This window comes from Protopterus annectens, chromosome 2.part1 (genome assembly GCF_019279795.1).
Source record: "Protopterus annectens isolate FY-2018-M chromosome 2.part1, PAN1.0, whole genome shotgun sequence".
In the NCBI taxonomy this organism is placed as follows: domain Eukaryota; kingdom Metazoa; phylum Chordata; order Ceratodontiformes; family Protopteridae; genus Protopterus; species Protopterus annectens.
Genome location: NC_056729.1, coordinates 865,855,008 through 865,869,656, shown reverse-complemented (window position 1 = coordinate 865,869,656; position 14,649 = coordinate 865,855,008). Strand labels below are relative to the sequence as shown.

General features: G+C 38.8%; 1 protein-coding gene across 1 annotated transcript in view; it reads right to left on the bottom strand.

The window, feature by feature from the left end:
• Nucleotides 1–221: 221 nt before the first annotated feature.
• TLR3 (toll like receptor 3) overlaps nt 222–14,649 on the bottom strand; it is a 309,450-nt gene continuing 295,022 nt past the window's right edge. Inside the window, exons 5-6 of the mRNA XM_044062513.1 lie at nt 10,102–10,313; nt 222–364 (exon numbers count right to left, since the gene is read on the bottom strand). Coding sequence (XP_043918448.1) covers nt 276–364; nt 10,102–10,313 — 301 coding nt within the window. The 3' untranslated portion in view covers nt 222–275. The remainder of the gene's footprint in view (nt 365–10,101; nt 10,314–14,649) is intronic.

Here is a 14,649-nt window from a genome sequence, read left to right as displayed (position 1 = left end):
AAGCTTCTGTCTTGCAACCCTACCCCATAGCCCAGACATATGGAGAAAACTGGAGATTGTTGTCACATGTAGTACACAACCAGTACTTGCCAGAAATTCCTGCAGCTCCTTCAGTGTTGCTGTAGGTCTCTTGGCAGCCTCCCTGACCAGTTTTCATCGTGTTTTCATCAATTTTAGAGATATGTTCAGTTCTTTGCAAAGTCACTGCTGTCCCATATTTTCTCCACTTTTTGGTGACCGTCTTCAGTGTGTTCCATGGTATATCCAATGCTGTTTTACCCTTCTTCTGACTGATACCTTTCAACAATGAGATTCCGTCGATGCTTTGTAAGACAGAGTGCTAATTTCTTCACAGCTTTTTTGCCTAGAAACAAGAGAGAAAGGCAAAAGCCCTGAAAGAATAAAACTAGAAAACAAAACCAAGGGTAAACTATATACACAAGGGTATATATATCCACACTGTGGCAACAGAATGTGAAAGAAAATAGACAAATTAAGGAGTCTGAAAGTAGAGGCAGCTACTGCAACAGTTATCTATTAACACATACTGTTAGGTAAGTTTACTTACACAACTGTTTCATGTTCAACATTTAAATCAGTGTTGCAGTAGCCTAAGCTACTTGGGTCAATTGTCACGGTTTAGAAACTAAGAAGGGAGGAGAAAAAAATAAACTAAGAATACATGATCCCCTTGAGAATGGTCCTAGCAAAGCCCATTTTGGATCTGGAAAAGGAATTCATTTTGCAAAGTATGTACAAAGGACCAAACTATTGCCTCTGCAATACTTCTAAAGTCTACCCCATTCCAGAAAGCCACTAAAGAAGCTAAGTCCCTTGCAGAATGGGACCTAACCCTACCTGGAACTGGCTTACAATGGTGACTATAACAAAAGGCAATGGCATTAGACAACCATGTGAAAATACTCTGCTTTGACACTGTCTTTTTTCTCTTCCCTTCCCAGGAGACAAAATAGCTGATTAACTTTCTTGAAGGACTCTGTTTTGTCTTAGTAGCATCTGAGCTGCCTGTGTACATCTAGGGTGTGAAGAACCTTTTCTCTGTTGTTCTTGGGTTCAGGGAAGAAGACAGAGAGAGAGAGACTAAAAGTCTGGCTAAAGGTAAACTTCAGACTGCTTTAGGTGTAAAAGAAGGATTAGTTCTCAAAGACATGCTGCATTTGTGAAAAATAAGTCCTTGTAACTCAAGATATTCTTCTAGTAAAAGACATAGCAATGAGTAAAACAGTCTTCCATGCTATGAACCTTAAGTCAACCTGTAAACTAGTTCAAATGGAAAAAGAGTAAGCTTTTCAAGCACAAAGCTGTTTCCTAGCTGGACACATATGCAATACTTCTATGAAAAACGGTTTAACTTGAGAATGGTTAGAAAGGGAGAGACAAGCAGAAATGGCTGACAATTTACACTGACAGAGTAATAAAAAAAAGGCCAAAAGATAGTAACTCACACAAATAATCAAGAACAAGTGGTAGCCCTACCTCATCAAGGTCTTGGCTCCTGGACTGGCACCAATGGTTCTTGCCGCCCCTATAGTGCCTTTTTTAGGCAAGGTTCAAATGACAAATTCACCATCGTAACAGGAACAGGCAAGCAAAAACTGAGGGTGATGCTACTCAATGCCAGAAGTTTAAATCTCAAAATGCACTCACTCGAGGCACTCCTGAAAATGGAGAACATCAATATCTGTGCAGTGACTGAGACCTGGTTCAAGACTCCAGAGAGCACCCCTGCACTACCAGGCTATAACTGATACCACACTTTTCGGCCATGTAACCTGGACCGGAACACCAAAGGCGGAGGTGTATCCATATTCATTAAGGATATCCACACCTACAGGCTAGTTGCAAAGCATAATGCAGCCGAGGTTATCCAAGTGCAACTAACTCTGGGCAATACTGCAATCCAAATTGTAGCTTGCTACAGATCACCCACCATGCCCCAGGATTCCCACTCCTCTTTTCTTGATGTACTGGAAAATATTAGGGTTCAACCAAACACCCTAATAATGGGTGATTTCAACTACCCCACCATTAACTGGGAAAACTACTCATGTACCAACTCCTTTGCTCAACGCTTTCTGGAATTCAAACACTCCAATGCCCTGGATCAACTTATCCACACCCTCACCAGGGGCAACAATATCCTAGATCTAGTCATTACCAATATAAGTGACCGGTGTTTCACACCTGAAGTCGATGCCTCATTGGTCCGATCCGACCATAAGCTAATTACCCTAGATATCCACATCCTGCCTCCACCCCCCATTAAGGAAACCATAATAAAAAATTTCCCCAAAGCAACTTAATGCTTCTTAAGACAGAAGTGGTGAACTTCATGACACCCATACAGATGGACAATACAGTTACGACTACTGAATCCTACACAATTGCACTTTATAAGCACTTACATGAGTGCATGGATCGTGCTATCTCAAACAGAACCAAGACGCTATCCACCAAACAAAGGAAGCCAATCTGGTGGTCGCCTGCCATAAACAAACTGTACAACAGAAGGAAGAAACTCTTGCAAAAGAGAGTAAAATCCCACTAGTGGAGGAGCTCCCTGGTCAGCCTCAGAAAGAAGCTGCGATCCCTGATAAAATCCTCCAAAGCTAGTTACGAAAACAAAATCGCCACTGATTCTAAAGACAAACGCAAAGCATTCTATTGCTATGTCAAGAATCTGAATGGCAACACTCAGATCTGCTCTGAGTTACAGCACAATGGCACTAAATATACAGACCCAACTGATATTGTCAACATCCTGGCAGATATATTCAGTGCTAACTTTACCCCCCTCTCACCCCCTAAAGAGCCCATCTCTACACCGGAAGAATGCAATGTTCTTGTAATCATGGCTGCACAGGTAAAAACCACACTCTCCAAAGCCAAGAACACAGCATCCATGGGACCAGACAACATCCCAGGCTGCGTTCTACACGAACTACAGAACTAACTGGCACCCCACCTAAGTACCATGCTCAATCATAGCCTCACCTCAGGCTTTGTGCCTGCTGAATGGCACACAGCAACGGTTATCCCACTCCACAAGGGGGGAGCCACCACGGACCCCGGGAACTACTGCCCCATTAGTCTGACGAGCCTGGTCTGCAAGGCCATGGAACGTATCATCATGGAACTTATAAACAAAGACATTGGTAATCTCCAAACTCTGGATCCCACCCAGTTTGGGTTTGTGATCCCACCCAGTTTGGGTTTGTAAAAGGCAGATCATGTCTCCTAAACCTGATAGACTTCTTTGAAGCAGTCACCAAAGCCGTAGACAAGGGTGAGGTGGTTCACACAGCCTATCTAGATCTTGCCAAGGCTTTTGACACCATCCCCCACTCTGGAATTATAGATAAACTCACTAAACTAGGTATAAAACTCACTAAACTAGGTATAAATCCCTATGTCACAAGATGGGTTGCCAACAGGCTCACTGACAGAACCCACACTGTTAAAGTAGCAGACTCCAAATCTGACTTCAGACCAGTGACAAGTGGAGTACCACAGGGTTCAGTCCTGGGTCCTCTCCTGTTTGGTATCTACTTCTCTGAAGTACAGGCTAACACAGAAGGTCTTTGGCTAACGAAGTTCGCAGAGGACTGCAAACTAGGAGCCATAATCGAAACTCCTAACGATGTGGACATCCTACAAAAGGGCCTCACTGAGACAGATACCTGGTGTCAAAGCCATGGCCTCAAGCTCAATGCCAAAAAGTGCATTGTCATCCCCTTTGGTAAAAATTCTGTACCCATGAACTACAACATAGGCGGTAGTATACTTAACACCGAAAGTGTGATAAGAGACCTTGGGACACAGGTGGACAGTAGTCTCTCCTTTGATAATCACATTGCCACAGTAGTCAGGAAATCCTTCCACGTGGCACACCTCATCACAAAAGGTTTCTCATCCAGAAAAAAAAGAGGTCATTGATCCCCTCTACTCATCACTCATTAGATCCATTATAGAGTACAACGCCCGTTTTGGTATGTACCTCACAAGACATCTCCAACAATTGGAAAGGCCGCAGAAATACCTCACAAAGAGGATTACTGGCCTCAAACAGATGCCCTACGCTGACCGTCTCAAAAAACTCCAGCTTTACTCCATCGCATATCGCCTACTCAGAGGTGATCTCTGCCTAACATACAAAGCTATGTCAAACCCAGAGCTGTTGGACATGCTCCACTTAAAGAAATCCCAATCCCTTTGAGCTACACGCTCTAGGGACCTAAACCTTGTCACCACAATAAACAGAACATGCCGGAGGGATAGATTCCTGTCCCAGAGACTTCCCATACTCTGGAATAAACTAACTATCTATATCAAACAATGCTCCTCATTAGCACTCTTCAAGAAAAATCTTGATGATTGGATGGGAGATAGGAAATTCACCCTGGGATCACCTCTGTGGCTCTGCTCGACAGTGGCAGAGGAAATAATTTTCTTGGGTGGCAAAAGCCAGGGTACCTTTTTGGCTGGGCTTGTATAGGCCCCAGGGCCGATAGCCTAGTACCTACCTATAAACTTATGAACTAGAAAGTCTTTTTTCACTTGCTGATGTATGATATTCTAGTAGCAATTTTCCCTGCCTCGTTATGTACCTGCTGCATATCCTCAAAAAATAGTGCCTAAAAGGCATCAAAATTATATCATCTGAGATAAAACGTTTTAAAAATGTATCAAACAATCCCCATCATGTGTAAGCAAATCTAGTCTGTGGGGAAGCCTGTAGTAATTGCCTTGGCCAGACTAAAGAAGAAATAACCACTGTTGCCTGGGTCAGAAGAAAGTCACAAGCACAATTTTTGGAGTTTCTTTAATGGATTTTTAGAAGAATCCGTTAATCAGTGGAAAGGGTGGAAAAGCATACATGAATACTTCCATGGGAATGAGAAGGCAACTGTCTTTCAGGGTCATCTGCAATGAGTTTTGGAGCAGAATTTCTTAGGTTGCCTGTTTTGAAAGGAGGCAAACAGATCCACTTGATGTACTTTTCACAGATGTATCAATTCTGGGAAGACCCAATAATGAAGTTTTTATTTGTGGGGTCTGTCTTGGTCCTACTTAGTTTGTCAGCAGTCACATTTTGCTCTGATGGAATGCGTGAAGTGTCAAACTGTGCTGAACTATCATCTCCCAGGTTATTACAGCATGTCTGTAAAAAAGCTATAATCTCTTACCCAATGTTTATGTATTACATCCCTGCGGTCTTGTCGTCCTGGGGATCAGAGAAGATTTAAAAGACATTTCTCACAGCCAAAATCTCTCAGACATTTAAGTGCTTCTGTCTGCCTTCAGGGTTCAGCAGAACTTGCATTTTAAACACTTTTGAAACCACTCCCCATGTCAGGAAGCATCTGTAGTGACAGACTGGAAGGGAGAATAAAAGACCTAAATTACAATCTCCCTTCTTACAAATGCAAAAACAAGGATCTGAAAGGATAAAAGTTGAATATGCCGAGTCCAAGCTGACCTGAGGTACCACTGGATTTTCTTCATCTGGAGTCAGGCCAGCGGAAGCATGAGAATTCATTAACGCCATGTACCCCTATATCCTGAGGAATTCTTTGTCATGTACCCCTATATCCTGAGGAATTCTTTGCCATGTACCCCTATATCCTGAGGAATTATTTTGCAGATAACCGGCTCTGAGTAGAGAAAATTAGAAATAACTGTTGCAGTATCTCCACTTTAAGGAAGAAAGGTAGACTCTATCAGACATCCCAGAAATACAATTCTGCAAGAAAGGATGAGAAAAGATTTTTTTAAATTGATTTGAAAAGCCAGAGCGAGTAAGATATTCGGAACAGTTGATAAAGACTCCAGCTTCAGAAATAGTCTACAAAGAAAACTATCATCCAGATATGGAAAGATGTGAATGCCTTGAAGTTTCCAACAAGCAGTTACTTGCGCCAAACACTCTGAATACCTTTAGTACAATGGAAAGTCAAAAAAATAAGACAGACAACTGACAATGTAAGCCAGACACAAATAATCCTAAAAATATCTGAACAGCTTAGCAATAGAAATGGGATATGCATATTTAAAGTCTACTTTTACCGTGAAAGTTAGAGAAAGGAGAAGATGAGGGAATGAAGAGAAAGTAGTTTGAACTTTGGAATCTTGACAAAAAGATGTAGAAAGGGCAGGCACAATCCTGAAGTATCTATCCTTTCTTGGTATCAGAAAAATCCTTGAAATAAAAGTCTTTGCACAGCTGAAGGGGGCTCTGGTTCTATTACTCCCATCCAAACATTTATTTATTTAATTAGTATTTGTTCACCAAGTAAGTCTGATGATGACAGAGCCTATTTTCAGAGGAGGCCAGGGAAAAAACGCTCCAGACAAATGACTTTGAAATGTGGGAGGAAACCCATGCGAACACAGGGAGGACATGCAGACTCCACAAAGAAGGCACTCCAGCTGAGAACTGAACCGGAGAACTTGCTGTGAGATGACAATATTAACCACTGCACCACCCCGAAGGGAGGAGGAACAGCTCCAGACTTGGGAATAACCAACTAGAACAAATTACAATACATTTTCTTTGCAATAGGAATTTTATTCTAATTCAGAATGGGAGGAAACAAGGACACTTGGTTCACAGGGTAAAGGAGGAATCCCCTGGGACACAGGGATGAATTTCTTTTGCCAAATGTACCTCTGCTGAATTATATTTAAAACCCATTTTTCTGTTAGAGTCTGGTACCACAAGAAAAGACAAAGCTTCAAGGACATTACGAGGTTGCCAGGGTTGGAAGGGAGTGGGGATGAACTGACAAATAGGCTTATTGGGAGGGCTGGCCTTGATTTTTGGAGGCTTCTCCTTTCTTTCTGGAGCCTCCTTGACATTGCTTTTTAAACTCCTGCTTAATGTTTCCTTGCTACTTAAATTGCCTATTGAAAAGGGAAGGGGGTGAGGAAGGGATTTTTTCTTTAAGTAGGGTAGATATAATTGACTCAATTTCCCCATTCATCACATTTCTTCAGAACCTCAGCTACAGAAGACCCAGGCAGAACTTCCCTGTCTAAGGAAGAATTTAAAATTTCAGTTTTAACATATTCAGGAAGGTGTGAGAACAAAGCCAAGTCAATCTTCGCATTACTGACTCAAAAGCAGCAGCTCTGGGGGAAGAATCAGCAGCATCATATTCACACTTTAAAATATGCTTAATAATATGGGAAGCAGATGTTACTGAGGCATTAAATATTTTTTATTTCACTAGAAGGAAGTTTAATAATTAACATGTTCTCCAAAGATAAACTAATTTAACATATAAGCTTTCCAGTTTGAAACCCCAAAAGATAAAAGCAGAAGAATACACTTTCTTCCCCAACTTGTCAAAAGCTTTCACATTCTTGTCAGATGGAATGTGGTTACCATCATTTATTTGTTTAGCAGAAGCAGCTTTAGATAAATAAAAATACTGTTGGATCTGCTTTAGAGTTGGAAAACAAATATAAGTCTAAGGTACACTGTATAAACTGTAAGAGTTTCTTGGGACTTGATGACTATTTGGTAAACTAGTAGTAGTGTGAAAAACATTTTCTAAAGCAGACAAACCAGGAGGAACAGCTGCAGATATGGGAATAGCCAACTATAACAAATCATAATACATTTTCTGGGCAACAGGAATTTCACTGTGCTCCTACTGAAACACCTCTTTCAACTTAGAAAAGTCTCAGAGAAGGATACATCTTCAATAGGAAACTCTGCTGCCACACATTCCTCAGAATTAAACTGTTCAGGCTGAGAAGAAATTTCAAGTGTACAACATCACCATGCAATGCCTGCTCTTCTGACTGAACAATCAAGTCAGAAAGACAGGGAACTCTTTCTTTCCTTAGCTGAAGAAGAATTTGGAAAGAAAATGGCACTCCTTAGTAAATGCACGCAAGTGTTTCCTGTCCATGGAAATAAAAAGAAAAAAAAGCAATATTTTCTCAATATATTCATTCCCGTTTGAAGGAAAACTCCCAGAAAATGATAAACCCATAGCAGATAAACTCATCCCAGACTTATTTTCCTTTTACTGGCTGAGTGAAGAAACTCAGCCACTCCTTCTCTTGAGACCAATAAGTGTGGTTCTCTCCTGTCCACCAGGCTCATTACTACAGCCACAATGGACACGTCTATCCCCTGGTCCTTGGAGGTTGCAGGTGCAACACCAGGGGGACCTGGAGAAAAATATGGGAGGTCTAAGGTACCAAGAGCAGCCACAGCACTCACCCATCATTCCTGACACCCAAAGAATCCCTACAACTTTCTTCTTCTTGCGCTCTGGGGAAAGCAAAACTTCAGAGACCAGAACCTTCTCCAAAGGCTAGCCAAGAATTATACCTTTAAGGAGGATACAGAAGCTTGGCTGTGTTAGTAAGGATAAAGTAGAGAACAAGTGGTACAGAAGTAAGTAGACCACTGACAACCCCCCCCCCCCCAATCAACATCCTGCCTCACATACAAGTCAGTAGGAAAATTCTGTCAAAAAACATTTTTTTTAAATAAAAAGTTCATAAAAGGATTTAAACACAAATCCCATTAGTAAACCAATGACGGTCCCCAAAACATTGATTCCTAGCAAGCATAACATTTTAGTCAGTAAAACAATATTTTTTCAGGAAATTAATTTTATTGGAAGTTTCCCTCCTACAGGGAACTTGCCTTGAAAGATAGCTGGCCGACCGAATGCTCCATGGGTCCTGCTGAAGGAGTAGTTTTCACTGGCACAAAAATTCCTGAAGAAATTTGCACTCTAAATGTCTTTGTATGGAGCCCCCTTAAGTTTCCTAAAAGTTAAAACATGCAGAAGGTGGCCTAAAGCTTTGAAGGCTGGCTTGTCACATGGGTTAGGACCCAAACAGCTTAGGATACTGCAACAGTGATTTAAGCATTGAACATCAACGCTTACGAAAACTAAATTCTTACAAGGTAGAAATCTATGTGTGTATGTGTATGTTTTTATGCACAAACACACACAGCTTTATTTATATACATATTTATACAGAGAGTTTAATTGTTTACGAATCAAAAATAAAAAGATAAAGCAGATGTGGCAAGCCTGGTTTTGTTTCAGAAAAACAAATGTGTAGTGGGTTAAACAAAAGGTCACGCAGTTCTGCTGCAGATGCCATTAAGAACTAAAACAGAATTGATGATATTGCCAGCTGACATGGCAATACAAAACACTGTGAATGTGTTAACAATAAACGCTTCTTCAAAAGACACAGCAACATGTCTCATTCCATCTGTCAATACCTACATAGGGACTACTTATAGTATTAACTTATTTTCATTTTGAGTAACTAGATAGACCCACTGGAAACAGGGTTACTTTTTCAAAAAAGTATAACAAAATCAAATGGTTTGCTCTCTGTTGCCTAACACATACAACAAACAGATGGAAATCAAAGGTCCATCTCCAAGTTCAAATGATGACTTACCAATGTCAGTTTCTTTAAGGCAGAATTATCTGAACCGAGTTTGCAAAGTCTTTGCAAAATCAAAAGAAATCCCCCTTCAACTAAATATGATCTATCTTGAGGTGCTACAATTTTGAAAGGGGTTATAATAAGTAGAGGAAGCTTCTCCCACATGGGAGTTTAAAGGAATTCTCCCTGTTTTTGTCAAAAGTGATTTTGATAAGCAGCAGTTGTTGGCCAGTAATGCAGACACCACTGTGTCCAAATCTTTTAGCCCAATCATGTACATTTCCATGTTCATAATTCTTAGAATAGTCCTCTAATGAAGCAACATAGTAAAGCATTAAGTGCATTGAAATATCACCTACTGCTTTTCAATGCCATTTACTGTCTTTTAAAAACAAAAAAGTGTGAATTTCTGGAAAATGTTACAGTATCAAAACTCACAATGGAAATACAGCATTCACTTTCTGATCTGAATATAGCACCAAATTAAAATATATAATTATATAAAAGCAGTTTATCTACATTGTATAATTCTTCCATTATTTGATGAAGTGACAACATGCTGTCTGAACCCAAGCACCTCAGCACCACATTAAAAAGTGTGACTACATTACTGTTTACAAGTTCAGATCTACAAGACTCTGTTACTTGACCCAATTGCAACTTTCAGATTCTGATGAAATGCTTTCACTCTCTCCTTCTGTGCTGGCCAATGCAAGATGCAGTGAGACTTGAACATTCCTCTACGAAGACAAAGTCCGTGGTAAAGTTTGTAGTCAGGGATGTCTTCAAGAAAGATCACAACCATGGAATCTCGACTTTGTTCTATAGCCTGATGAACAGCATGATATATCTTGAATCTTAAGGATAAAAAGTTCATTAGAACATTAATTTAAACAAGGCCTACAGTGATCATCAGAATTCAGAACTGGGATATCAAACACTGCACTGAATTACCTTACACGGAAGCAGTCTCAAACTAACATTGGCTTTATTATTATTTCTCTTACTACACATACTTTATTCATGGTTGAAGGTGAAGAAACAAGCAAACAAATAAATAAAAAAGACTTGGCTATCTTTAAGTTTTAAAGTAATTAATACATCATCTTTACTGGTGCCCGTACAAAAAATAAATATATAATAATCACATTTTACTATCAAAAGTGCCTGATCTCTGTCATTTCATTATCTATATTACATTTGTTGAAGTGTCCATATCACTCACACATACAAATATTCTGTGAAATCAGTGGATGAAAATATGTTGCTTTAATCCACAGGCAAATAAGAAGTAATGACTACATAAGGTCTGGTGTGTGGTACATGAATTATATGGCAGGTTTATGGAATGAGTATTTTGACAAGCAGCAAAACCACAAGTCAGGAATAAAATACACCACTCAGAGCACACAAACCAGGCTACCATGCATTCCACGTCTGTTTTCTGTGCTTTTTTTGGATGAAATGCTTCCTATTAACTTCAAAGGGCTATATTAACTCAGCAAGTTTCTACTGATCAGGACTTTAGCTAGTCTGTGTAGAATTTCATGAATGGAGTGTCATGTGGGTGGTTTTATGCTGCAAGTTTCTGAAGCAATTCAAAATTTCATCAGTTAATTTTTGTGTTTTTGTACTGTAGCGAGAACTGTGTTAGCATGTTGTTATGCATTTTATTTTTTATTTAGACAACACTACTTTGCTTGTATGCTTTGACTGGATAATTGTCTGTAGTTCCATTATTTTTTATTTTTATTCCTTTATTTTAATTTTTTTACTTTGTCAAAACAAATTACATTGTATGGCAGTGACATGACTAATCAATGTTGTTTTTTGGGTGGTGTGTGCCTCTATGGTGTGCAGTGTGCAAAATAATTTTTGTACCCAAACATATGGGAAACATCCACATTTTACTTTATTTATCCACTTATTTATTTTATGTTATTGTTTTAAACTAAAGTACAGACTTGGTTCTACTGGGGTTGTTATAGTTACTGTTGAGGAAAAATATTATGTCTTATGTTTATTCTTCACTAAATAGATAACTTGTAATTACTTCACACGAGTCAAAATGTTTATTGTATTTTTATGTCAAAGGAAGGATAAAAAAACATACGCAGAATTATGCAAGTTATACATTTTCATATGATTTAAGTAGTAGCCTTATATTTTTAAGTGCCTTACAATTTCAGTCTCTCTGTTAGCAAACTATAGTGTAATGAAAATATTTGAAGGCAAAGTAAGTGCTGAAGGACTTAAAAGAGGTTATGTTAGGTATTGGTACTAAATGTTTCAAGGTTTATGGACAACAAATTTTAACACAGGTGGTTCATGTTTTTAATATGCATATTTGTGAAGTGTTCACAAAGCTCTAAGCAGGAGGGCTGAAAATATTTTAAAATACACATATGCTAAAAGTAACGTAACGTTAAAATTCTGCAAGCATGCAACTAATATATATATATATATATATATATATATATATATATATATATATATACATACATAGATATATATATATATATATATATATATATATATATAAATATATATGTTTATGTATGTATGTATGGGTCTACTTCAACCGAAACAAAATTCCTGAAACTTAACAAAAAGACCTGATTGCCTAAACATTACCCAGGGTAAGTATTTACTCATCCAACATTTAAAAAGAAATACACCATGCTATATCCAACCCACGTAGGTGGGGGGCTATGGTCCCCACACCCCCAATGGAGGGGCTATGCCTCCATCCCCAACTAAATATACCAGCTCCAAGATCGCACAACAGTGGGGAAAAGGGCAAATTTCCCCATGTTGGATGACTGGATACTTATCCTGGGTAAAGTTTTGGCAATCTGATTATTTGTTAAAATATGGTTTTGGCAATCTCCTCTCGGTGATTTCATTTTCAGGTAAGTCAGTTTTCGTTACTTTGAAGTAGACTCATATATATATATATATATATATATATATATATATATATATATATACATACACATATATACACACACACACACACACACACACACACACACACACACACACACACACACACACACACATATACATACATACAGTGGATATAAAAAGTGCACACACCCCTGTTAAAATGCCAGGTTTTTGTGATATAAAAAAAAATGAGACCACAATAAATCATTTCAAAACTTTTTGCACCTTTAATGTAACCTATAACCAGTACAATTCAATTGAAAAACAAACAAATCTGCTAGGGGAAAAAATGTAAAAAATAAAAAATGTACAATAAGCTGGTTGCATAAGTGTGCACACCCTTAAACTAATACTTTGTTGAAGCACCTTTTGCTTTAATTACAACATTCAGTCTTCTTGGGTACACACTTGCCATCAATTAAAAAGACTCTGATTAACCCCAAATAAAATTCAGGTGTCCTAGTAGGATTTTCCTGACATTTACTCAGTTTCATGCTACAGCAAAAGCAAGGGTTCACAGAGAGCTTACAAAGCATCAAAGGGATCTCATTGTTGAAAGGTATCAGTCAGGAGAAGGGTACAAAAACATTTCCATAGCATTGGATATACCATGGAACACAGTGAAGATAGTCATCAAAAAGTGAAGAAAATATGGGACAACAGTGACTTTGCAGAAAAATGGATGTCCCTCCAAAATTGATGAAACAACAAGATGAAAACTGGTCAGGGAGGCTGCCAAGAGATCTACAGCAACACTGAAGGAGTTGCAGGAATTTCTGGCAAGTACTGGTTGTGTACTATGTGTGGCAACAATCTCTCGTATTCTCCATATGCCTGGCCTATGGGGTAGGGTTGCAAGACAGAAGCTTTTTCTTGCACAGAAAAACATCTAGGCCCAGCTAAAATTTGCAAAACAATACATCAAGTCTCCCAAAAGCATGTGGAAAAATGTGTTATAGTCTGATGAGACCAAGGTTGAACTTTTTGGCCACAATTCCAAAAGGTATGTTTGGCGCAAGAACAACACTTCACATTACCAAGAGTACACCATCCCAACGATGAAGCATGGTGGTGGCAGTATCATGCTTTGGGGATGCTTTTCTTTAGTCAAGGTGGAGGGAATTATGAACAGCTCCAAATACCAGTCACTTTTGGCCCAAAACCTTCAGGCATCTGCTATAAAGCGGATGATGAAGAGGAATTTCACCTTTCAATACGACAATGACCCTAAGCATATATCCAAATCAACAAAAGAATGGTTTCACCAGAAGAAAATTAAAGTTTTGGAATGGCCCAGCCAAAGCCCAGACCTAAATCCAAGAGAAAATCTGTGAGGTGACCTGAAGAGGGCTGTGCACAAGAGATGCCCTTGCAATCTGACAGATTTGGAGCACTTTTGCAAGGAAGTGTGGGCAAACATTGCCAAGTCAAGATGTGCCATGCTAATAGACACCTACCCAAGAAGGCCGATTGCTGTAATCAAACCAAAAGGTGAGTCAAGTATTAGTTTAAGGGTGTGCACACTTATGCCGCCAGCGTATTGTACATTTTTTATTTTTTTATATTTTTCCCCAACAGATTTGCTTGTTTTTCAATTGAATTGTACAAGTTATAGGTCACATTAAAGGTGGGAAAAGTTTTGAAATGATTTATTGTGGTCTCATTTTTTTATATCACAAAAACCTGGCATTTTAACAGGGGTGTGTAAACTTTTTATATCCAGTGTGTGTGTATTATATATATATATATATATATATATATATATATATATATATTTTTTTTTTTGTGTGTGTGTGTGTGTGTGTGTGTGTGTGTGTGTGTGTGTGTGTGTGTGTGTGTGTGTGTCTGTGTGTGCGTGTGTGTGTATAAATATATATATATATATATATATATATATATATATATAGATCTAGTACTTATGCTCAAATGCATAAATCACAGAACTATTAACCAAACACAAACCACCGAATACACAGTAAAACGAAAACATATTCCACTGACTCACTAATCACCGAAAACACAACGGCAGATAACTGCAGCAAAACTCAAGTGAATCTTGTAGCGTAAGCACAAAACACACATCCCATGTACAAAGCTCAACACTCGTACTAACAAAAAATAAAACACAGAATTCAGTTTACAAAGGCTTTACTTATGCGTTGTAAGTAGATAATGAAGTGTAACAAGACTGCCGTTCATATTTGCAAGAGTGCCGGTCGCACTACGGTGCCGTTAAGGGAGAAT